Raw genomic sequence first — 25,519 nt, 5'->3', positions numbered from 1 at the left:
AGCGCACCAAGACGATTGGCTCCCATTGACCACCACCCTCTGGGTCCTACCACGGAGCCAGTTCCCCAGCCAGCAGGTTGTGGTGATGTCAAGGCCACAGTTAGCCAGTTTAGCCAAGAGGTGATTGTGGGATACCAGATCGAAAGCTTTTTTAAAGTCGAGGTATACAACATCGATCTCTTCCCCCTTGTCCAGGTGATAAGTCACCTGGTCATAAAAGGAAATGAGATTGGTCAAGCAAGACCTACCCGCAACAAGCCAGTGCTGGGTATCCCTCAGGATATTGCCTTCAGCTGGTCTGTTAAGGATGGCCTCCTTGATAAGCTTTTCCAAGACCTTCCCCAAGATAGAGGTCAGGCTGATGGGCCTGTAGTTTGCCAGATTCACTTTCCTCCCTTTCCTGAAGATAGGCATGACATTGACGTCTTCCAATCATAGGGCACTTCACCAGAGCGCAAGAGCTCTCCAAGACCTGTGCCAGGGGCTGAGCTATGATGCTCACCAGCTCCCTGAGTACCCTTGGGTGTAACCCATCAGGGCCGGCTGACTTGAAGGTATCCAGCCTGTCAAGGTGTTCCTTCGTGAGGTCAGCTTCAATGGAGGGCAAGGAATCTCCCTCACCCGGGCCTCCCTGACCCATAGAGGGCAGGGCTGTCCCATGGAACTGGTGAAAAACTGATGCAAAGTACCCATTTAGCAAGTTCGCTTTTTCCTGGGCGTCAGTTGACAGTTGCCCCATCTGGTTTAGCAGGGGTCCGGTGTTGCCCTTGCTTGTCCTTCGGCTTTCCACATATCTAAAAAAGGACTTTTTATTTTCCTTGATATTTGGAGCTAACTGGAGTTTAGTTTCTGTCAGTAAATTGCATAATGAGTATTTGTTGTGAAGTGGGCCTCCCAAAGCCACCATCTAGTGACCTTTTGAGGCTTGGTGAATTTCTTGCTTTCAGGAGTTGGCAATACTAATCCCCTTCTGAGGTACTTGCCTCTTCTCTATACCATACCAAACATAAGGTGCAGATGGAAGTTATGTTTGTCGTATCATCAGCCCCTTGAAAGCACTCTACAGTTGTGCCCTTACAGAAGTACACAGCTACAGAGTGCTTTAAAAGGGCCCGATCCCACAACAATTTGAACCCCCATTACATGAGGGTTCAGATGAAGGTATTCCAAAGCAGCGCACTTTTAACAACTTGTGCCCACACCATGTACACTGGGAGCAGAGCTGGGCTGATGCAGCCCAGCCCTGCTCCTGGTGCTGTTTTCAGAATGGGGAGGTGGAAGGGAGTGGAGGGAGTTCTGCCTGGGGTTTTTTCAGCCAGCACTGCAGGGGGGGGTGTGGACTGGAGACCCACCAAGGTGGGGGCTCCAATCCACCCAACCTCCAGCACCATCTGAAAAACAAAAAAACAAAACAAAACAAAAAAAAAAACAGACTAAGCGCCTTCTGCTCCCTCTCCCATTCCCATTCTGAAGATAGAGCCAGGGCTGGGAGGGGGAAAGGATGAGACTAGGGGAGAAGGGCTGCAGACTCACAGCTGCTTCAAATTCCAGCTGGATCCCCCAACCCCTAGGACCCAACAGTGAATGCCTGTTGCGTCTGGCAGATCATTGTAACTCGTGGTGCTTCCTGCAAAGTGCCATGAGTTACAGAGGGGAGCTGCACTTCTGTCTGCACCCATAATGTTCTGGAATCCACTTCACAACCCAAGCATCAAGAAGTTAGATGATCTGATGCCCAAAATTCTCTATCACCTCTAGGCCTAAAAAGCTTCTGTTCTGGGAGTCTTTGCAGGTCTACATAGTTGTCAGTCATGTAGTGTGTTTGGAAGGCTCTTCATGTATTAAAAATGAGCAGGTAAAGTGCAATGAATAATTTACTGAGGCACTGTCCATAAACAGCTATGTTTTGCAAAGACAGTCTTGATCCTACAAGCTGGACCACGCAAAACATTTCAGCTGCACAGCTACAGCTGTGTAGCTATGGGAGTCTGTCTTTACTGAGCAGCTTCCCAGACAAGAACCTTTTCCAATTTATTTGTCATACAATTTCAGTTGACAGTCTGTAGATAGTTCACAAGCACCTGGTTGCAGATAGGTCAGTGTTGGTTAGTTTGTATTCAATGTATAGAACTCTCACACAGTTATTTTTATTCTTTAACCATAGCTCTAAAAATTAAGTTCACCTTAGAGGCTATTTTCCGCTATATGCAAATCACACAGAACATTACAAAAATGATAAGTTTGTTCAAATGTGACAACTCCATGACTACAGAAAATAATTACATTACATGGTTTTTATTTCATAACATAGTGGAACTGAGTTTAGCTTTAGTATAATTTATACAATAATTTATACTTCTATGGTTAATTTAAATCAGTTACATAAAACCATGTTTCTATGCACTTTGCATTTTAATTACATTATATATTTTTTCTGTTAACCAGCAATATACCAAAAAAGTGGCAGATATGTGCATTGTTTCAAGTTTTCAACATTTTCCCTTGGTGTATCAGGATTTGCTGTTACGGTCCTGTCAAATTTAAATTGCATTACAACTAAAAAAGCATTAAAATATATTACATTTCCCTTCCTCAAATGAAACCATGACATCATGTCCTGAAATAATACTGAAGCAGCTAGCTAATACAATTTTAGGAAAAAATAAATACAATCTAGGAAACAGCAATAAAACAAATCCTAGCACTTTGTCTTTCATATATAGTGCTTCTTCTATGTTCATGTTCAAATGACTGTACTTAGAGTTTCATCTAAAATTGCCATATCAAGAAGTCCAATATTTTTGTAGGCCCTAGTTCAGTAAAGAATGTAAGCACCTGCTTAAGTTTCAGTTTGTAAGTGATCGCATAAGTTTTAATAAGACATTTAACATACCGAACTAAAAATTAAGTATGTACTTAAGTGGTTTGCTTTTTAGGAGCTTCAATAAACTAAAAATATAGTTTGTTAACTGTGTATGGATCTCCCAAACTATTTTTATCCTAAGCTCAGCAATGATTCCCATGCTGTTTTGACACAGGCAGTCCCAGTGTCACGTTTACATTAAGATAGTAAATATCTGAGCATTTTCAAGGAAAAAGTCAAACTTTTCTTCAACGTTGACCTTCCACACTGTTCTGAATTGAAATCTGGCTTAGAGGCTTTTGTCTAGAAACTAGTATGTCTAATTTAGTTATGTTAGAGTGATGTTGTAGCCAGGATGCTCCACAACCTGTATGAGAGGCAAGGATTTCTTAGGGTGATATCCAAGGATCCAGGTTTTCCATTTCCCACAGAAAAATGGAAAAAACCACAGATTATCCCTTTTAACCTAGAAAAAACTTGGATTGTTCATTTTAACAGAGCAACATGTGGATTGTTCATTTTTGCAAAGAGCTCCCCGCAGGCTGGCGGAGTTCCAGCCTGAAAGGGGATGGGGAAGTGGGAGGAGACCGGTTAGGCAGGAGGCACTGGTGGCAGAAAGGGGGGCTAACAGGGCTTAGCACCCCCAAATGTGGGACAGTGGCAGGGCCGCAAGGCAGCCTGGCCATGGGCTTCCAGTGGCTGCAGCAGGGGTGGGGAGGGGTGTGCATGCAGCAGTGAAAGAGGGAGTGGGGCTAGGGCCGGGGCTGGGACAGGTGCTGCACAGCCAGGTTGGAGTGCAAGACTGAACTATGAGTGCCTCGTCCAGGGGCTGCAGCTCCTGCTGCTACCTGCATCCCAGGAGCCGTGGGGAAGGGGGTGCCCCAGATCTGCGTGGGGCAGGGTGAGCTGCTGCTGTGGGCTGAAGCCAGGGCTGCACCAGGTTCTTTCCATCGGGGAGGTTAGGCCAGGCTAAGCTCGGGGCGGGTAGCAGCAGTGACGCTGGGAGTGGGGCTATGTGGGGGAGCTGCTGCCACTCCAGCGTTCACCATAACCCCTCCCTGAGAACAGCCCAGCCCAGCCCAGCCCAGCCCCCCCCCCCCACTGGGAAGAGCCCGGCCACAGCCTGTCCTCACCCCATGTGCAGATCCTGGGCACATGGCCCCCATGCCCTCCGGGAGCAGGGGCTGGGGTGAGTGAGTCCTGCCTATGCCGCACTCCCTCCCTCACTGCTGGGGCCTCAATCTTCCCTCCCACAAATCATTTTTTCTCCCTCCACCTCCACTTGGGGCAGTGCATGGAGCTTGGGGCCCAGAGCTGGAAGGCACAGCCACAGGGCCCTGGCAGGGGCAGGGGTGGAGCTGGCTTCCCGCCACTGTGGTTGGAAAATTTTTGTGGCTGGGGGCAGTGCCCATTAATACTGCCACTCTCCCCTGCTGCCCAATTCCCAAATCCCAAATTTCATAGTTTCATAGTAGCTAGGGTCAGGAGGGACCTGAACAGATCATCTAGCCTGACCCCTGCCACAGGCAGGAACAAATGCTGGGTTCACAAAACCCCAGACAGGTGATCATCCAGCCTCCTCTAGTTGTCTGCAGCTGGATCAGGGCTGGACCAAGCCTTCTCCCCCCTGCCCTGATTTAAGACTGAGTTAAGCCCCTTTTCCCCTCCAAGGCCAGGGTGGGGCCAGACTGCACCAGTCCCCTCCACAAGGCCAGATGGGCCCCAGAGCAATCTCCCCAGGAACTAAATCAGGACTACCGGCTGAGTCTGGCCCATGGACAGACTGGGCATTGCCCATCCAACCCACGGGAGGAAAAGGTTGAACACCCATGCTCTAAGTCAGCTGTTCTTACCCCTTTAAAGACACGAGGCTCCCCTCCAAAAATGCCAAATGTCTTCTGACTACAAGAAAATAATAGAGCAGTTCTTCTGTTGCAGAGAGCTCAGGGAGACCACAGCCAGGCAGAATGCATTGGTCACTAGGGATTCCTGCTTGCAGTCTCTGGGTTTATGTGGTGAATCATGTTCAGGGATCCTGGTTTTCTGTGATTAAAAAAAAAAAAATCCCCAGTTTTTGGATGCAAAGAAGTAACCCAAAACCCACATTTTTTCATGGTTAGAATGTTTAATTTTCATGACGGAAAAATCTCTTTTAATCTGAAAATTGGGGAATTTTTTTCAGAGAAAACCAGGATCCCTGATCATGTCATATGCCCCGCGGATGCTGCACAGTGTCAGCACCTTGAAAAGATCTCAGGGCACCCAGCTGAGAAACAGCTGAGTCAGAGGGCCCTGACCTTGGCTAGAAACCGGCTCTGGAGTTGTTACATATTTTCAAGCACTATGTTGCGGGTTGGCTGTTTCTATAGCTGGAGAGCCATTTTTATGGTGTGAACTTTACTTGGCAGGACTGGCCAGTCAATATTAATTGTGCCTTCATTGCGTAATATATGTGACACAGGCCAAAAAGAACTACCTTGAAGTGGTTTAACCCCCACAAGGAGGCAGCCTTGCCCCTCTTAACTCCCTATCTCCCAGGTGCTTGGGGCCTGCTCTGGGTTTCTCCCCTTCTGGGAAGAGGGCCCTGTGGCTGCCTGGGCAGAGTTGCCAGGTCTTAAATATTAAATTATCATACTGAAAGCTCAAAATGATCATATTTGCTGGAAAACTATCTTAGACTGAAAAAATATGCAAACAGGTATGCAAATAAGTCGTCTTATAATTTACTTTTACATTGCTCACTGCAACTCTGCAGTGAATGAGAGCTGGGTCTCATAGTGGAAGCATCTCTGTTTTGGGGCAGGCTGCCCTAAGCGAGCCCAAAAGGCAGTTAAGTCTCTGAGAGTGATTTGAGTCTTGCACGTACCGGACTAATTAGCTGCCTCGAAAATTATGGTAAGTTTCGGAATGCAAAAATCTAGAACTCTTGGTTCCAAAACGTTACCTTTTATTAGACCAAGATCATAACCAAGAGTTCTAGATTTCTGTATTTCTTTTTGTCTCAGACCGACGCGGCTACCACATACATCCCTGGTATACTTTGAACGCTTTTGCTATTTTTGACTGTACTTCCTCCAAGGGATGAAATTATCGTATAAATACGGTAATCATCGTACATCGGGCAACACTGCGCCGGCGTGGGGAGGGGCGCTACCCAGGGGCCGGGCCAGCCCCATCCCTGCACGTCTGCCCCTTGCCGTCACCGTCACGTAACCGGCACCCGGATCTCCGCCCCCCTGTGAGGGCTTTCGCTCCGGCCACGGCGGAAGTACCCGGCGCGTGACGGAAACCGGAAGCCGGAAGCCAAACAATCCCCGGAGCAGGGGCCGCGTCGAATCGGAACGTCCCCTCAGCGCCCGCCCGAGGCGGTGCCGCCGCTATGTCCGCCATGGAGAGTATCCTCTGGGCCGGGCCGGGCCGGGGGGCGGCTGCTGCGCCTGGCTGGGGAGGGCCGGGCTGCCTGGCCTCGTCTGTCTCGGAGCCGCGCCTTCCCGCCGTCAGCGGCCCCGCGGTGCCGGGCGACACAGGCTGTCCTGGCGGGGAGAGGGGAGGGCGGCGCTAGTGCGGCCTCTGGGGGAAAGCGCCTAAGGCCTTTGCCCTGCCCCGGTGCTTAGATACGGCGGGAGGCAGGGCGGCTAGAGGGCATCGCTTCCCCTGTCTGGTGCCCCCAGCAAGGAGTGAGGGTGTCGCCTCCTTGCAGAGTGGCTCGGCCTGTTGGGTGGGTGCTGCAGACTAGAAATGCCGGTTGTTTTGGAGTGGTGTGTGTGCAGGGAGGCGTTTGGGGTGGGGGAAGCATGCAAGCCTTGGGAGGCAATGACTGATGTCTAATGACTTGACGGGTCCAAGGTTGAGTGCGTCATTGAGGAAGTGCAAAGTGAAGTGGGTGTGTCTGGCTGTTATTCAGAGCAACTGATGTAAAAAGCTTACGTCGCTTCTTACATGGTGGCTCTGATGGCTGATCTGAGCTCAGTCTGAGTGGGCACCTGAAAGGGTAAAGATGCCCAGACTCTCTGTCCTTAGGCAGGAGCAATTTTAATTTCTCCTTCATTAACCGGATTGGCTGACTGGCAATGAGGTGGTGCTCTCATTTTAGAGCACAGAAGGAAACAAAGGGGGTGGGGAAAAGCAGCTATCTTAAAATATTAGGAGGAACAGAACATCAGGTCTGAGGCTGGTTGCCTCATTACGGTAAATTGTCTGCCTGCAGACTTGGCAGTGTCAGCAGAGCTGGGGGAATACTTCCTCACTTCTGGAATAATTTTAAGTATTTAGATTTAGGCAAGCACTTCAGTCTAATAATTTTCAAAATGAATTAATAGTTTTCTTTAAGGACCAGCAAAAGATTTTCAGAAAAATGGAATTCTGTTAATTATGATTTGCTGTATATGGTTAAGTAATGTGACAGATTTTTAATGCTTTCTGTTTGGCTTTTTCCTTAATTATCAGGAATATAAAATGTAGCTTTTCCTCATTTTGTTGGATAATCACTGAGACACCTAAGGATATTGATTTTTTTGAACCATAAGGTCTGCATTGATAGGTGCATTTAAAAAGCCTGTTTAAAAAGATGTCAACAAAAAACAAATTGTGGTTGGAGGGAGAGCAATAGGTGTAATAGACCTTGACGTCAGCAAAGCTTTTGGCACTGTTTCCCACAATAGTGTCATTACTAAGCTAAGAACATAGAGACTAAGTGAAAGTACTATAAATTGGATCCATGACTGGCTCATTGTCATCAGTGGCTCAGTGTCTGGTTGGGAGGAGGTATCAAGTGGGGGGTCCCTGGGGCTCCGTTCTGGTATGGTATTGTTTAACATCTCCACTAAAATTTGGATGTGTGCCCAGCAAATTTGTGGATGACACTAAGTTTGGTGGAGTTATAGATGCTAAGGCCAGGTTCCAGAATGACTTGGAGAAATTGGAGAAATGATCTGCAGTCAATCAGATAAAATTCAAAAAAGACAAATGTAAAGTCCTGCACTTGGGAATAATTACAAACAGAAGAATGATTGGGTAGGATGCAGTGCTCCAGATAAAGACCTGGGGGTTATAGTAGACCAGGGATGATAAACTTATCCGGCCCTGTGGGCTGCACGAGTGGTGCAGGCGCAGTCTGTGGGCCAGACCAGACCCACACACTGGCCCGTGCACCAGGTCCAGTGTGCAGGCTGACTCGGTATGGCTGCTGCATGCAGGCATGTCCTAGACTGGCCCTGTGTGCTGCATGCAGTGTGTGCTGGCTCCAGCCCTGTGTACTACATGCAGTATGGATCCAGACTGGCCCTGCACACTGGATCTTGCTCATTGGGCCAGTCTAAGGGCCTGATCCAGCCCAGCCCTGGATGCAGTGTGCAGAGCCAGTCTGGCGCAGCCACCACATGCAACGTGGACTGGCCCCATGCACCTTATGCAGTGCATGCACTGGCTTCAGCCCCTATGCCACATGCAGCTTGTGCCAGATGGTGTCTGCATGCCTTATGCAGTACATAGTGCCAGAAGCAGCTTGTACTGCATATGGTATGTGGGGCTGATTCAGGACCCAAAGGTAGCACTGTAGATGATAGGGCTGTGTGGGCCATGTCTTTTAACACTCCTGCAGTAAACTATACGTAGAATGTGAGTCAACAGTGTTCTTGAGGCAAAAAAAAGCCAGTGGCATATGAAACTGTATGAACAGGAATGTCTCTTATAAATCAAGGGAAGTGATTGTTCCATTCCATTCAGTACTGGTTAAGCCTCACTTGAAGTACTCTGTCTAGTTTTGGGCCAACAGTTCAAGGAAGATGTGGATGTATTGGAGAGGGTCCAGGGAAAGCAGCAAAAATGATTGACAGCCAGAGAAGTTGAAGACTAGGAGGAACTTTCTGACTATAAGGGTGGTCAAGCATTGGAACAGATTGCCTAGAGAAGTTGCGGAATCCCCACCCCTAAAAAATTTCCAGAGCAGGTTAGACAGGCACTTGACTGGGATAGTTTAGTCTGGGATGATCCTGCCTCGAGCAGGGAGCTGGACTTAGATGATCTCTTGACGTCCTTTCCAACCCTACTTTCCTATGAACATCTGAAACATTAATATGAAAAAAATAATACTTTTTTTGTGGAGAAACATTTTGGGCTGCCTTTACACATTAAAGATATAATCCTTTTTTAATCTTTGTTGTAAATTGGGTTTGTGATTTAATCTTTATTCCCATGATATTCAAATACATTGGATAAGTGTAGATACTTATGTACTTTGAATGAATTTGCAGGTTTCTTTATTGAGGTGTCCTGGTTTGTAATGTAACAAACTGATAATCTAATTGGATTTATTGTATTGAGCTAAAAAACCCTACAAGAACATATAAAAACAGTCTGCTTTGTAAGCAGGGATCCAGGTTTTCTGTTTCCCATGGAAAAATGGAAATAAACACAGATATTCCCTTTTAATTGATAAAAACATGGATTTTTTTTTCATTTTAATGGAGAAACACATGGTTTTTCCACTTCTGCAACAAGTTCTCTGCAAGCTGGCAGAGTTCCAGCCTGCAAAGGGCTGGGGGGAGCAGGAGAAGGGTGATCAAGCAGGGGGCACCATGTGCATGTATATGCACACGGATGCCAGGCAGCCTGGAGAGCAGCTCCTGTAGGGAAGTCTGGTCTGGGGGTATGGCAGGGCCCCTTTGATGCCTGCCACTTTAAGAGCAGAAAACAGGCAGCAGCCAGGTGCCTGATGAGGACAGTCATTTTGGATCCAGGGATATAAACTGGGCTGCAGTTTGCTGCAGGAGTAAGGAGGTAACATCAGGCTGAGAGGCTGCTGTGGCCATAGTCAGGAGGTAAGGTCAGGGGCTATGGGGTGGAGGTGACCCCTTGTCCTGGGTAAGATGTAAAAATACACCCTGCCAGGGAAGGGTGTTCTGGTGGGGCTCCTCGTGGCATGGGAGCCTCCAGGAAATGCCAGTTACCTGCCCAGTGAAAGGTGGGTTGGGGCACCATATAATCCCAGCCCTACATCACTAGTGATGTTCTAATGAGTAGGGGGAGCCCAGGCTCATTAAAGAGCCCTGAGGCAGAGCTCAGGCCAGAGGAGGGACATGGGGCAGCGCCCAGGTAGCACACTAAAGCCCAGGGGCACAAGTGAGACCCTGAATGAGAGAGGCGATGAGCACAGTGGCCCCATGAGTGGGTGAGTGAGGAGGCCCAGTGGGGCGTAGTGGCCCAGCAAGGGGCCTATAGTTGTAGAATCACTCAATCAACGCTCAGGTGAGGGTAGCAGGAGACGCCCAACAGCCTGCACCAGGGCTGACTGAGGCAAGGAGAGCTAAGCCTGAAGCTGAGTGAGGCCAGGTGGGATGCGTGTGGCCCCTAGAGAGGGCAATGTGAAAGAGGCTGGGTGAGAACCAGCAGAGTAAATAGGACCATGGTAAGAGTGGGGTGGCATGTGAGTGGCCCTCCGGAGCTGTAGAGAAGAGCTACAACTGTGTGCTCAGTTTTTCCAGCCATAGGCTGGAAAAGTAACACCAGAGTAACATCTGCAAGTCATGGCACCCGTGGAGGGGAAGTCAGAGCGGGTATTAGGCCCTTGTCAGCAGGGCGAATAATGGGTAGCCTCCTGCCTTAGTAACAACTCTCATATTTTTCCATCAAGGCATGGTAGGTGAGCAAAGCAGTAAGTTACCCCAGGAGCAGGGCGGCTGGCAGAGGCCTGACGAGGCCACCTTGTTACAGGGGGTAAGAGGATTGAGGTCCCCATAGGAAGAGAGGGAGAGAATTGGACAGGGCTGGGGCTGCTGCCCACCTGCGTGGGGCTTGGGACCCAGGCCCTGGGAAGGGAGCAGGATAGAGCTGCAGGTGGCTCATTCAGGACGTGTTGGGGTGGGGCTGGCTCCCTGCTCCTGTGTGCACTCCTGGGTGGCGGGTAGAGGGATACATGCCCCCTAGATTTGTGCACGGTGAGGTGGTGGGCTGCCCGCTGCAGGCTCAGGTCTCCCCAACCTACTGCCCTCTGGGGCTTCTGCAACCCAGTGGATTGGATCTGGCATGGCAGGACAGAGTGGGGCCAGGCAAGGAAGCCCCACACTGACCTGGTGAAGCTTCCCCTGCCTGCCCAGTAGCATCAGGGACACTGGTGCGCAGTTGTGCCCCTTGCTGCTGCCAGATGGACAGGGGCCGCCTCTCCAGGACAGCGCAGAGCTTGTGGCAGCAAGGAGCTTCCCCACCCAGCCCCACTCTGCCTTGCTGCACTGTATCCCACCTGCTGGGCTGCAGAGGCCCTGGGGGAAGTGCAGCAGGGTGGGGAGCTTAAGCTGGTAGCCTGTACCCGCCCACAGGGGAGGGTGACTTGGGCTCCATGCTCTGCTCCCTGCTCAGGCCACAGGAGCCACCATCTCCCATGGGTGGCAGCCAGGGCTTGGGTGCTGCTGTAGGGGGCAGGGACTGCAGACCCAGGTTCCTGGCCCTGTAGCCCTGGCAGCTGGTGGGCTCCCTCCGACAGGGTTGGTGAGGGGCAAGGTGTGGGGGAGTGAGGGATGGGGGGCACCAGCACAGCTGGGGGACTGCGGGTGGGGAGTGAGGGGCCTGGACCTGCATCCTGTTGAGTGAAGGGGGCAGGGGGAGCTCTGATTTTTTCCATGATAAAACCCAAAATCTAATACTAAAATATATAGGTATTTAGAATTTATTTTATTATAGTGATTGAGGCACTGGTAATCTTCCAAATTACTTTAAAGTTGTAAATATATCAATAAAACATTTGTGTTCAGTTACACACACACACACACACATATATTTCATTTTAATCATAGATTTTGTGGGTTTTATCAAAAAATTTGTGGGTTTTTTAATCAGAGAAGACCAGGATCCCTCTTTATAAGCCTCTTTGACATCAGCCCTAGTTTATGTAAACCCACAGAGAGATGGTCAAGTCAAAATCTAGCAAAACTTGTACTTGTTTTTCTAATATGGAATTAAAACGAAATCGTATGAAACCAAAATTTGTATTGATGAGGATAGGGAGATCCTAGGTTATAAGGACAAAAATGCCTAAAATTCTAGGAGATTTGTACACACATCTGGTGTTCCAGAGTTAAATTTTAGATGATTATTTTGTAGGAACCCATGGTTTGACTGTATAAAAAAAAACAATGGGTCAGATTAGATTGTCATACTGGTCTGTTCTGGCCTTAATTCTGTAAAGGCTAAACATGAGGGAAGCAGTTATTCAGGTTATTTAAAGGAGCTAAACAATTGACAGCAGATTGTATCTTGCTGTGAAGTTGTTACCATACTGCCAGCTTACGTCACATATTCAGATAAATATGGTTAACTACTGCTAGATAGGCTACTGCTTCCTACATTTTATGGGCAGTGAACAGACAGACTGATTTCCTCAAGGATATACAGAACATTTAAAGCAGAAGAGCAAGCTGAGCCCAGAGAACCTAATTCCCACACCAGTTCTATAATCACAAGATCATCCTTTTACTTGCCTATGTATCCCTGCAAGTCATTGATAAAAACCAATTAGTGTGTGTATGGCGCATTGTTCACTGGTCTTCCCAAGACACCTGGATTGGCACAATATGTATTTCTTAGGACTGTGGGCATTTGTGGCAGGGTACTGTTTGTGCCCGCCACTTTAAGGGCCTGGAGCTAGCAGCTGTCAGGTGCCTGATGAGGGCAGCCATTTTGACTCTGGGGCTGCCTGTATAAACAGGGCAGTTCTGCTGCTGGAGGCTGGAGGGCTGCTGGTATCATCTGGAGGTAAGGGAGGAGATGTAGGGGATGGTCAGGAGGCTCTTGGTCCTGGGCATGACCTAAAACTGCACCCTGCCAGGAGTGGGTGGCCTGGTGGGGCTCTCAGTGGCGCGGGAGCCCCCAGGAAATACCAAGCCAGTTACCACCCCGGTGAAAGGTGGGTTGGGGCACCTTGACCCCTAGCTCCCACAACCAAGTGGATTCCCCTTTGTAGGGTCTGGAGGGTAGACCCCCAGAGAAAGAGAGTGAGGCCATAGACTCAGGCCTGCCTGGACTTCTCCTGACTGGTCAATGCTGGGGCCAGGACCAGAAGGGTCAAAGGGCCAGGAGCCCACCGCGAGAGACACCCAAGAGCTGAGGGCCTGGGGTTCTGACTGGCCTGGAGTTGGGCCAGGGCTAGTGAGCCAAAGGTCCCGGGGGGACCGCACCCAGAAGGGGAAGCGGTTCAGGGAGCTACGCTGCCCAGGATGAAGGTGGAATAGGCTGCTGGAGGAGAGGAATCTAGGAGGGGTTCAACAGTAGGATTCTGGGGCCCAGTGAGGGGCTGGTGATTGTGAGAACATCTCGATGTCATCAGTGAGGGTTGGGCTGCGGTGTAGGGAAGGAAGGGAGTCGCAGATAGTGCCCCCTGGCATCGGAGCAGGAAATGGGGAGCCCCCTGCTTAATTACATCATTGATTAATTCCAACAAGGGGTGGTGGGTGGTTAACCCAGAAACAGGTGGGTGGGCTACAGTGAGATTGGCCCTGAGGAGGCCCCCTGTTACAGCATTCCACAACTGAACTTTTGAATTGAAGTTGTTCTAAATTATTACTCAAATGGTGGTTTTATGCACAAGCTACAGTGTGGAATTTACTGTAGTAGGTTTTTTGTTTTTTTTCCTAATCATTTGTGTGGCTTTCTGTTTATTACAGCAATATGGCTTTTAAAAAATACGTTTAAAAAAGCTTAGTATTCTGTACTTCACTGATACAAGGACCTCTTCTAAAATTTGAGTTTTCTCCTTTAAAAAGTGCATTTTGGTGTTTACCCCTCTTTCTGGTATAATGTATTTTATGTAGTGTTAAAAATTTATGTAGAGTGTTTTCTAATACAAATTTTTGATTGTACAATTTGAACATTTTAGAATATAATTTTTGGATTTATTTTCACCATTAGCTTGAGTTTAGTACATGTGCAGTGGTTTAACTGGAGTGAGTGACTGCACTGTGAAAACACATCAGGCAGTGATTGGATTAGCAGCTGAGTTGTTGCAATTTGAGCTGCTGCATAACCCCTGTGTTACTAGTTGAGTGCCAGCAGTGCTCAAGCATCAGCCCACCCACTCTCTCAGGCCAGCTAGCTCGAGCTTGAAATACCACCACTTACCTCCTGTTAAAGACTTGTATAGGGACAGATATTGGGTTAGGGGTAAAACTAGAGTTAAAGCTTTAAGCCAACAAAGATGAGCCCTTAAAAATACCAGCTATATGTTTTGGAAAAATATTTCAGCATTGTAAAGGTGACTGTTTGGAAGAGGCTTAATATGCATAATCAAAATATTCAGTTGTATAGCAGAAGACTTCTTGAGGTCACAGTAAATAGTTTTTCTGTAATGGCAGGAATATGGCCATGATCTTAAGGCCTTGTACCCCAAATTTACACTCCTAGTAAAAATGAGAAATCAAATGTTTATCATTTACCTTAATGGAATAGTATTGCATTGGTATACCATCTGTTTATTAATGTAAACACTTACATATCATTGGCCACTGTCCCAAATTACAGGTGGATATAAATTGAGGTGAAAGAATTATATAGAAGTTATTCCTAAAATTGCAGCAAATAATCCATTGTCTCTTGAAAAGGAAAATATCTGTATAAATATTTTTTTTACTCATGTGTAATAGAGTTAATCGCTTTCCTAAAGGACTAAACTCTGTCTTGTAATTACTTGGTGATCCATATTTTCCAGTCTTGTAATTTTATTATGTCTGAATAAAAATCATTCTGGTTATCAGAAACATTGCTAAGTAAATACTGTTCTAATTATTTTTAAATGAGGGTGATGTAAAATGCTTTGAGATCTAGTGATAAGTACTTCATGAGAGCTAGGTATTTGATTAGCAGAGTTTAAGAATAATGCTATTTCATTAAATAATTTGTGGCAAAATGTACATGTCATCTGATTTATAACACCTTGTCATCTCATTTACCATATATTTTACCACATATAATAAATAAGATTTCTCTTCTACCTCTTCCTGTTCCTGATGGAAGAGGGTATATGATGAATCCCTAATCTTACAGGTACATTTTTATTCCAATTTGCCATAACTTGAACCTGTACATTCTGTTTATCTGTGTTGGTTCATGTCACCATAATCATTATTTGGGCCAGAGAGACCATGTACTTAGGATGGATTTTAAAATGAAAACTCTGTACATGCATGCATACTGGAGTTGGAATTTTCAGAATCTGCTCCTGTTGAGTTTGGCAGTGATTCTCTATTTAAGCTAAGCAATTTTGTTGTTGGCTTTTTAATACCAAGCATCATATGAATTCTAGAGATCAGTGTTCTTTACTCATTTTAACTAATCTGAAGTTAGTTGTGTCTTTTTCTAAATTAAGCCATTTTGTGCTCTGAGTTTGTTTCAGAAAACATTTGTCTAAAACATGGTTTTAACCTGGAGCTCAGAAAATGACTTGCACTACTTAAAGATTGAAATGTAGTAAACTAGCTGAGATGCTTTGGTGTGCAAATGAAAGATGCAGCCCTAACAATATTACAATTTATAGAATGTTTTATAAAGAAAATACAAATGTATAGTGGGATACCAAATCCAGCAAGGAAACGTGTTAATTTTTTAAACATTGAGCATTTTGATGATCCTTAACTTGCACTGTAGAACACCTCTTTAACCTGAAGTTTGCTGCAAAAGAACTTAGCAGGAATTCAAAAAAGTGTGACAAAGAAGAAAAGGCTGAAAAGGCTAAAATAAAGAAGGTTAGTAATGAAGTTTTTTACAATTTTTTGCTAGGAAAATATTTCATACTAGCCTGGCAAACTCACCCTGGGATCTGAAATTCAAGCTGGGTTCCTTCTGAGCAATCTGCCATAAGATTTGATGTTGACAGTTTCTGAGCACCTTCTGTGCAGAATACCATATTTACCTGAACCCAAAGCAACTTTTAATTTAAGATGACCCCCTAGTAATTAGTTTCTATACATGAAGAATTATATGTTTGTTTAGAATTTTCCATGTATAGAATCTAAGAACCGGGCGGGGGAGTGCATCTTAAATTCATCCCTTTTACTGCTGTAACAAGTGGCAGCAGGGGATTCAAGTGACCTGCCCCCTGGCACTTTGATCTTCCTTCTCTCCACCATTGGTGCCTATGCCCTCCTTCCCCTGTTCCATCACATCTTCCACACCTTGTCCCCTGCCGTTTTCCCTGGTGCCTTGCCCTCCTGCCACTTTCCCCTCCCTGCTAGTGCCTGCCAGCCACTTGCCCTGCCCGTCCCCATGTGATGGCTCCAGCTCTTGCAGCTCGGGGTAAGCAACAGCATGGGCACAGGGCAGAGGCTGTGCGAGCCAAGTGGTGGATAGCCTTGTACTTAAATCAAAGATGAGCGGCTTTTTTCTTCCCATGTTGAAAATGAAAAAAAAACCTCATCTTGGAGTTGAGTAAATATAGTTAAGTATCAGTTGAGAAGCCAAGTGAACTTCATGGAGTCTCAGACCTTGTGGGGTGGGGGAGCTCTCTTTTAATATGCTTTTCGGTAAATTAGAAATATTAAAAACATGTAAGTTTATTTAAGAGCTTTATTTAGGGTTTTTAAAATAATGAGATTGGTATTTCTGGATAAAAGCGTGGTCAGTGTTGGGTCATTCACATGGAAAAGTCTCTCTGAAGGGGAAGGTCTTACAGTGTTTGCTAAAATTTGTGGCTCCTCAGTACTAGTTTTTGCTTTTTCAGTGTGGGTCATAGTGGATATCGTTGACTATAGAATTTTGTCATCCATTATGAAAAATCCCATCAACAGGAACAAGGAGTGGTGGTCTCAAGATGCAGCAAAGAAAGTTTAAGTTAGGTATTTGGAAAAACTGTCTCACTAGGAGGGGTAGTAAAGCACTGAAACAGATTACCCAGAGAGGCTGTGGAATCTCCATCCTTGTAGCTGGGTCTTAAAAACCTCCACAAAACCTTGGCTGGAATGGTCTACTTTGAGCAAGGGGTTGGACTAGATGAACTCCTGAGGTCTCTTACAAAATTAATTTTCTATGATTCTGTCCTAACTGATGTGTTAGAAGGAATAGCACTGTTTTGCAAGGCTTAATACCACTGGGTTGTTAATGAAGATTAGCAATAGTTGAAATGTTTTAGTTTTTAGCAATAGTTGAAATGCTTTAGTTTGTTTAAACAGGCAATCCAAAAGGGTAATACGGAAGTTGCAAGAATACATGCAGAAAATGCAATCCGACAGAAGAATCAATCAATCAACTTCTTGCGCATGAGTGCCAGAGTAGATGCAGTAGCAGCAAGAGTACAAACTGCAGTAACAATGGGCAAGGTAAGCATGTTTTTAAATATAAACACTAAAGTAAACAAGGCCCTTACTTGTCAGTAGCCTTCCCTAATTCAGTATTTTACAGATGAAGTCCCAGGCTCATTATGAATACTTGGCATGAAGTTCCACAGTAAAGCAAATGATGTAAAAAGCTGTAAGTTGTCAGGATTGCAGTGAATGTTTAGCCATCATGTTTGTGGCATCGCTGACTTAACATGCTTCTTTTAGTACCGTTATGATACAGCATCTCCCGTAGATGCAGTTAGATTTGTTAGTCTAGTTGGATGGAAGGCAGGGTACATTTGAACCTTGTAAACTAAATCAGATATGTTCCTATGTGACAACCAACATATTGCATGGTTCATTTACTTTAATCTAGTGTTCTCTATTGCACAAGATTCTTTTAAATATATTGTTCCCTTCCCCTTCCAAAATTAGGGTTGGCAAGCCAGTCAATTGACCTGTCAATTGACTATTTTTTGGACCAGTCAAAGATGATAGCAACTTTACAATCTCTTCTCCCCCCCCCCCAATTAAAAATAAAACCTTACTTTTTTGTGGGTTTTAACATTAAATATGACTTTTAAATTATTTTTTACACATTTCTTAATGGAAATTTTGTGCTTTTTCTGTATATTATTTGCATCTGTAGGCAATTTCTTACAGTTTTTTACCAATATTTGATTGGTCAGTTGACTAAACTTTGACTTAGATGCATAATGGCATGTCCTGGGCGTTTCTGATGCCAAAAGGTATTGAGAAGGTGTTTCTAGTTTGATTCAAAAAAATAGAAAAACAGTTAACAGAAAAGTAAATAAATTATATGGCTTGTATGGCCCTGGCTTACAGTGACCTGCCAAATGACTAAAAAGACTCTTCAGAATACTTCGGCAAACTTATTACTGTAGTTTGTTATTAGAACTAACTTTGGTCTGTACTTGGAAGAAAGACCTCCAAAAGAATCAGAAGATTGAGGAACTTGATTAATAAGAGTCCTTCTCAGCACTAAATTGCTGTCCTCCAGTGTGTTACAAAACTAGACTCTCTTAAAGTAGAGAAATGTTGTCAATAAAGATGAAATAGTGTAGAGGAGCAACATTACTTTTGGTGTACATCATAGAAAAACATTTTAGAAATGCCCAAGATAAACATTCCGTTAAACCTAAGTTCCCCAGGCATTTTCTGTCATACCATTTGTTTGTTCTTGCCACTGTGCCATGTTCCTGTGCACTGTAAAATTCTCCAGATGTGATTATACTTCAGGAGTAGTTTTCAAGAATTTCAAGCTTGTACTCATTATGCTTATGAATAAAGGCTGTTATAAGAACACAGGATTAATAATCCAAAGGCCTGAAAAGTTGCATTAAAATTACTTTTCTAAAACTTGTTGGGTTTCTTTGTAAACTGGTGTTTTTGGTGCACCCATAAAATAACAGCTGCATGCATAATTTTAATTTTTAGTTGTATCATTTCAGTCCAGAGCATTTATTTAAATTTAGAAAGAGAGCTTCTAAAAAGCAGAAATTAACCCCCCAAAATGATAAAGTTGTGCAACGGCATCAACTGTGGTGCTGTAGAAGTTCTTAAGTGGAAGGATTCAAGCATAACTATCGATTACTTGCATTTTATGAATGTTGTAATATGTTTGACTTTCCTTTTTAGGTAACAAAGTCCATGGCAGGTGTAGTTAAATCTATGGATGCCACACTGAAGAGCATGAACCTGGAAAAGGTAAACAAATTGAACCATTCAGGATTGAAATAAATTCTCAGGTTGGTCTGTACTGTTGCTCTGACAGCACTATTTATCTGCAGATATCTGCCTTAATGGACAAATTTGAGCACCAGTTTGAAACATTAGATGTTCAGACGCAACAGATGGAAGATACAATGAGCAACACTACTACACTAACAACGCCACAAGTAAGAATAACTGATTTCTCAGCAAATATTGCCTGCAACTAAATTGTACATAAGTGCTTTCATTTTAACATTCATACTTACTGCCTTTAAGTCTCCAAGAGGAGTTGGCACATTTTCCTTTTTTTGATCTGGTATCTTTTTGTTTCCTTTGTGAACAAAATATTTAAGCTGCTACTTCCCCCAAATAAAATTGGAACATTACAAATACCATATCACAATATGATTGCACTCCTGTGCAAAATGAAGTTTATTTTCTACCTAAGAGGATTTTTACAATCTTTGCTTTCTCCTCTGCCTAAAGAAGGGCGTGTGCACCCAAAAGCTTGTATAAAAATTTTTTTGGCTATTTTTTAGTCTGTCTAATGCCGGGTATCTCCTCTGAACCAAGAGGTTTTTTAGAGTTTTGTATGTCTGTCTCAGACCAACACAACTGCAAAATAGATCCCTGTTGTCATGATACATGCTTGCAATACTTCAGTTTTAGTTCTATGATTGTAGGCCTTCCCTTGGCCTATACAGAATTTTGACTAGTTTTCTAAGCCTTCTTCATTAGAATACATTTCACCATTAGACCTCATATACAGGTTTCCCTCGCTTTATGTGGGTTCTATATGTGTGAATTCACTCTTATGCCGATGACCCTTTTTATACAAAAATTTGTTATGCAAGGTAAATTCACTTTTATGCGATTGGTGTGGTGGAAGCTTGCAGTCAGCTGCTTTGTGCAGTGCATTGTGGGAGTGACATTCACCAAAATATAGTCTTCTTGTGGATCTGCTCCTCGGTTATTGTCTGCGACGTGTTTCTGTAGTTGCCATCCCCATTATGGCTTCTAAGTGTCCCACTAGCTTATCTCCTACCCTTCTCGCTGGTCCATCAGTGAAACCTTCACCACCCTCTCTTCACACCAACTAAACATTCACCACCACCCTGTGCTTGTGTGTACTGTCTGCTGCTGGTGAGTACAAAAATTGTCTTGTAAAAGTAGCAGAAATGGGTCTGGGAGTCAGTACAGTCAAGGTCTTGGAACATATCCCTATTTGTTACATTGTAAAGTCGGTTCCCTTTATGTGAATTCAAGTTATGCACCATTTTCCAGGAATGCATGTAAAGCATAAAGTGACAAACCTGTACGTTGAAATAATTATTAGTATTTTGCTTACATTCTGAAGTTAAGGTAACAATTAGTTGCTGTCAAACACAAAGGTTATATGGCCATTTGTGGTTAGACAGTCACCAGTAAGAAGATTTGGTTGTTGATAATGTAATTCAAAAGCAAACTGTATCTTCTAAGAAAGATATAGTTATAACTGAATAAAATTGAGGGTGGTTCTCTTCTAAGGGAGGGAAGGTGTTCAGAACCATGGCAGTAATAGTTAAATGCTGACTATTGGTTATACTCATATACTTGTGCAAGTTAAGTGTTTTGTGTGTTGGAAATACTGCAGTTGAGTAATTGAAGTTCAAGAGAATTTGAATAGTATAGCATGAGATGCTGTGTATTCTGAATTCATGTAGCTCCTCCTGGTGGTGAAATACAAAAATGTTCAAAATTTGCCTACCTTTCCCTCTAAAACAGCTTTATTAAGGTTAACAGTAGTAATAACAGCAGACTCATTCAGTTTTGATTCCTATTCTAGAACCAAGTGGATATGCTTCTACAGGAAATGGCAGATGAAGCGGGGTGAGTTAAATTCTTAAAGAGTGAATATTTGCAACTAAAGACAATTGCATCTGATCTTGGCATTTTAATTTTGAATACAACTAATGTTTGCAGTAAGACTATATAAATCAAACCGATTTTAAAGGGCACTGTACAGAACTAGATCATGCTGGCTGGCTGCATTAAATGCATTTGGATTGCATGTCAAGTATGTGCAAGGACATGCGCACACGCTTGCTGCATTAATAAAGCATGAGTTAACAGTACTTCTCTGTTACTCTGCTGATGTGAATACACTGCCCCACAAACAAATAATAAATTAAAAACCCTGTGTTTGACTGTACTTTTCAGAAAGAAGCAGACTGCTTCTGCTACTGGGGCAAGACAACTACTTTTGACAAGTCCTGTATTAAAACTTTTTGTAGATTTTTCTTTTCATACCTGTTTTATCACTGGTCTAATCCCAACTATCTGAAAGTATCAGTTACTAATCTTTATTATGACCGATGCATTGTTCTCCTGATGATGGTCCTAATTTCCTGAGGAAGATTGCCTAATATATTGGAGCATAATTTTTTTTTGTGGGGGGGTAGAGGAGGGGTTACTATGGTGGTTCTCCAATGTGTAGGATACCTAAATCATGAACCATTTGTCACTTTTAAATTGCATCCTGTGTAACTTAATAATATATGTAATCATTTTCTTTTCTATTTTCAACTAGTCTTGATCTGAACATGGAACTCCCTCAGGGGCAGACAGGTTCTGTTGGCACAAGCGTGGCTTCAGCAGAACAGGTAAATGTTGCTTTTTGGTATCTTCTGTATCAGTGTGATGCAGGAGTACTGCCTCATTTTGATATTTCTTCACTTAACACATTTCATGTGTTCTGACAAAGCAGTATTCTTGCAGGCATGAGATTTTTTTTTAGTGTTAAGTCTATCAGTTTTGCTTTTTAACTCAGACTGTTCAGTAAGACTCTGTGTTCCATGCCCCTCCACCTTTCCAAGTGATTAATGGATGTTCTTTGACCTACTTAGTTAATGCAAGTTAGCTTCTGCAGATACAAAGGTGATGGGTTTCTTAACTTGGGTCTAGTGCGGATGGTGCACAGTGATGCTCAGTTATAATGGACTTCAGTTTAAGCTAGTCTTCCAGAAATACAAATCCTTATCTCACTCTGTCTTGAATGTTAGTTCTTATAGTGTTCATGGGGTGAATTTATGCAATTCTTTGCAAGCATCTGTTTAAAGCAAATACATAGTGAATTCAATTTTATTTTGGTTTCTGCAGGATGAGTTATCGCAGAGACTGGCCCGCCTACGTGATCAAGTTTAAGTTAAAGAACAAAAGTTGCGGTTCTCTGTACATTCTGTCTGTAACAACCCATCACTACAATAGGAACATTTCATGCAGTCTGTCCTGGATGTTTAAATATTTGTACTATAATATAGTTCACTTCTGGCTTGCTCTCCTTTCTAAAATACATTAAGTAATTCAGAAGTATCATACTACTTAATGTGTTCTTTGTACAGTACATTTTGAAGTTGGGAGTATATTTTTGCAAATTCTTTTCACCAAAATGTTGAAATTCTAAGTCAGCTAATTTTGGCTTGTTCTTGTTGAAACAGACGGCCATTAATATGTAATATTTTAATTATGGGGTGGATTTTTTTAAATTCTGAAGAATACAGTTGGAGAATCTTGTGTGCACTTCAGATGATGGTTGCAGTTCACTTCCTTACACAGCAAAAGTCATGGAACACAGATGGACAGTGTTGTCTGTGTCTTAAAATGCCTATTAAAACAGATTGTTAGACTTGAGTACATTTTTGGTGTGCTAAAAATGCAGTAATTGTGCTACAGCTTAATGATCTCCGTTCAAAAACTGGCTACCAAAAGTGGTCTTCAGATAAATCTGAATTTGTATGGCATGATCGCTCCAGTTGAGGAGAAATAAAATATATTTTTATTTTAAACATCTCTTGATCCCATTAGATATTGTAGCCATTTACTTTTCTGGAGTACCTTCTGGAGAAGAAGTTACAATATTCAGGTTTCATCTTGCTCTCTTCCTCCAGCCTCCTGTGGGCTGGGTTACAACATGGCCTTCAAGCTAAGACATTCACATGCTCACTCCTTCCACGGTGGAACTCTTAACAGTCTTTCTTGCTTTGGGATATCGTTCAGCAGTCTCTTTCCCCTTCAGAGGTTGATAGGGAAATAAAGGCCCATCAACACATGGGTTTTAACTGAGGCCCTTACATTAAGTAACCAAAGCCAGCATTTCCTCCACCCCTTGCTGCTTCCTACCTCAAGCCTTCCTTAAGACCCTGTCTCTCTCTCTCAAAGGCCTCTTTGTGTTGCTGCATTTGCCACCTAAGCCTTCTAGGCTATAAACTCTCTTCCCCAAGTTTACAGGCCCTAGAGCCCTCTCCCCATCAGATGCACTCTGTATGGAAACAACCTACCTGCACTGAATTGTTGGCCTGCCTTTCTATTAAATCCAGTCCCCATTCCCCTACCTGAAATAGGGGCACAGGATAGGTTCCTGATTTTAATCTGATTTGAACAGGATGGGTCAGTCCCAATCCTTGATATTAAAGGGGCATACTGACCTACTGTTTCTCGCTCTCAGTGAGCAAAGTGACTATATATTATATTGAATAAATGCCTGTTGTTCTTGAACTTTCTTCAATATGTTTTGCAAAAACAAGGGTTGTATTCTGCACATACATTAATATAGTTTGTAATGTTTTTGTTTAGATGAAATAGGGTAAGCTGTCCATACCTGCACTTATATTTGCTTTAAATAGAGTACTACCGTTGTCGTCATCACATTTCTGAGGTTTCCATGCAGTTTTTATTTAAGGAAATATTTATGGAAATGTGTAGTCAAAGCTACTTGTGACATCCTCTGATAAACAATGCATCAAAACCCTTCTACTTTAAATTAAAAATCTCTGCACTTTGGTTCCTAATTATAATATTGCCTCTTGTTATAGTGCCACATCTTCACTGCAGCAGAGAGAGTGAATTTTTTTTAAATTTTTTGATAGTTTTTAGCTAACATGTTTCAGCTCTCTCACAGCTGTGGTATTTCTCATGCAGAAGGAATATTTGGAGAAAACTGCCATAATCCTGACTTTGCTGTAAATATTTAATAAATAAAAAAACATACTGACTCTCTAATCAGTTAGTGAACGTGTTTGATTAACGAAAGCATTCCAGGTAGGTTTAACATTCAGTGTTCCAACATGATGTTCTTTACTCTCAATGATTATATTTCAGTGAATACTGTACATCTCAAAGCATGTTATACAATAACCTGCTGTAAGTCCGAACCAACAGCCTCAGATCTGCACTGATGGAAGAGGTTGCTGACTGAGGTAGTTGGACGCATGCTATTTTCTTACTCATGTTAAGAGCCCTCTAGGATATGGACAAATACATATGTAAAAGTGTTAAAAAGGGAGAAGGAACTGCTGCATCAGAATGTGCAGCAACTGTTCAACTTATCTGTACATCATCCTGTAGCCATAAGTGAGCTAAGTTGCCTCAGCTTTGGCTTTGGATAAAGCAGGATTGAAGTGGAAGCAATTTTGTTACACTTGAAACTACAGGCTCATACACGCATAACAATTCAAATCTTAATAGCTGCTATAGATTCCCCTCCTTTTAAATCCACTGAAAGTAGGTGTTTGTCCATATTCCTAGTTACCCAAGTATAGTGAATGGATTATTTCATAAAGTCATATGAATTGCCTTCTACACTTCAAGTGTTTTACCCATCTAATGACTTCTGATTTATTTTGTTTTTGATAAAGCATTAATATATTGCAAATCTAAATTGTGAACACCTTTTTAAATACTGCAGTTGGGGAAAAATATTTTTAATTTCAATTAATTTTTAATATTGATTGTTACTACTTAATTTTAAAACAGCTTGTTTTTAGATATCGTCAAGCCAGACTGAATGAGGAGCGACACTTGCATTTCTAGTATTGTATGCAGTTCTGTTAAACATGTAAACATCTATCTTTTTGTATGGCATAGCAAGTAAAAAGAATTGGGTGGATGGACAACTGGAATATAGACTTCTATCTCCCAGCTCTGTTGTGATGAAACACCATTATTTGGCTGTTCAGGGTTTTGTTTTCCCCATATGTAAAATGAGTTCAGTTCTTTTAATTGCACCTTCCATATACTTAGCACTGATTAGAGTGTTAAGTTTTTAATGGGCAGCCTCCAAACAGGCAAGGATTGAGTACATAGTAGTCCCTTCAGAAAAAGGTTTCTGGCCAGACATAAGTGCTTTTATGCAGCAACCTGTAGTCTATCCACTACCAAGCTGAATGGAGGGTGTAAGTTTCTGAAGCTGTTGGGTTTTTTTTGTTTTTTTCCCCCTCCAGATTTTATCACCGTGAACTTCATATGAGGAAATGGAAGATGCATGGGTTTTCTGAGTTGTATCTGTAATATACCCCCTTTTACTAATTTCTTGCCAAATAAGATCACTTAACTGTGAAATGGGTTGAAGGCAGACTGTCAGTAGCTGTCTGGTCGCTGATTCTAGGCCTATCCTGTGACTAATTATTTTACTAACAAATATGTCCTGAAGCTATTGTAAAACTTTGGGCAGAAAAAAGTTTACAGTGCATATAAAAATGATCCATCAGACTTTGCTGTCTACTTCTCATTGTTTCCCTTTAAAGCTGCACTGGTAATAAATACAACTATCTTTGAATGTATCTTGGTGCCCACAGGTGCATGATACAAAATG

The 25,519-nt window shown here is 43.3% G+C and overlaps 1 protein-coding gene across 1 annotated transcript; it reads left to right on the top strand.

The window, feature by feature from the left end:
- Positions 1–6,115: 6,115 nt before the first annotated feature.
- On the top strand, positions 6,116–25,416 carry CHMP1B (charged multivesicular body protein 1B). The gene is made up of 8 exons (XM_019521147.1): positions 6,116–6,258; positions 15,491–15,588; positions 17,011–17,157; positions 18,817–18,885; positions 18,969–19,076; positions 20,717–20,760; positions 21,461–21,533; positions 22,030–25,416. The coding sequence occupies exons 1-8, from the start codon at positions 6,243–6,245 to the stop codon at positions 22,072–22,074; spliced, it is 600 nt and encodes a 199-aa protein (XP_019376692.1). The 5' UTR covers positions 6,116–6,242; the 3' UTR covers positions 22,075–25,416.
- The last annotated feature ends 103 nt before the right edge of the window (positions 25,417–25,519 follow it).

The sequence above is a fragment of the Gavialis gangeticus genome, unplaced genomic scaffold (genome assembly GCF_001723915.1).
Source record: "Gavialis gangeticus isolate Ggan-Ray unplaced genomic scaffold, GavGan_comp1, whole genome shotgun sequence".
NCBI classification, from domain to species: Eukaryota; Metazoa; Chordata; order Crocodylia; family Gavialidae; genus Gavialis; species Gavialis gangeticus.
This window is presented reverse-complemented; position numbering and strand designations above follow the sequence as displayed.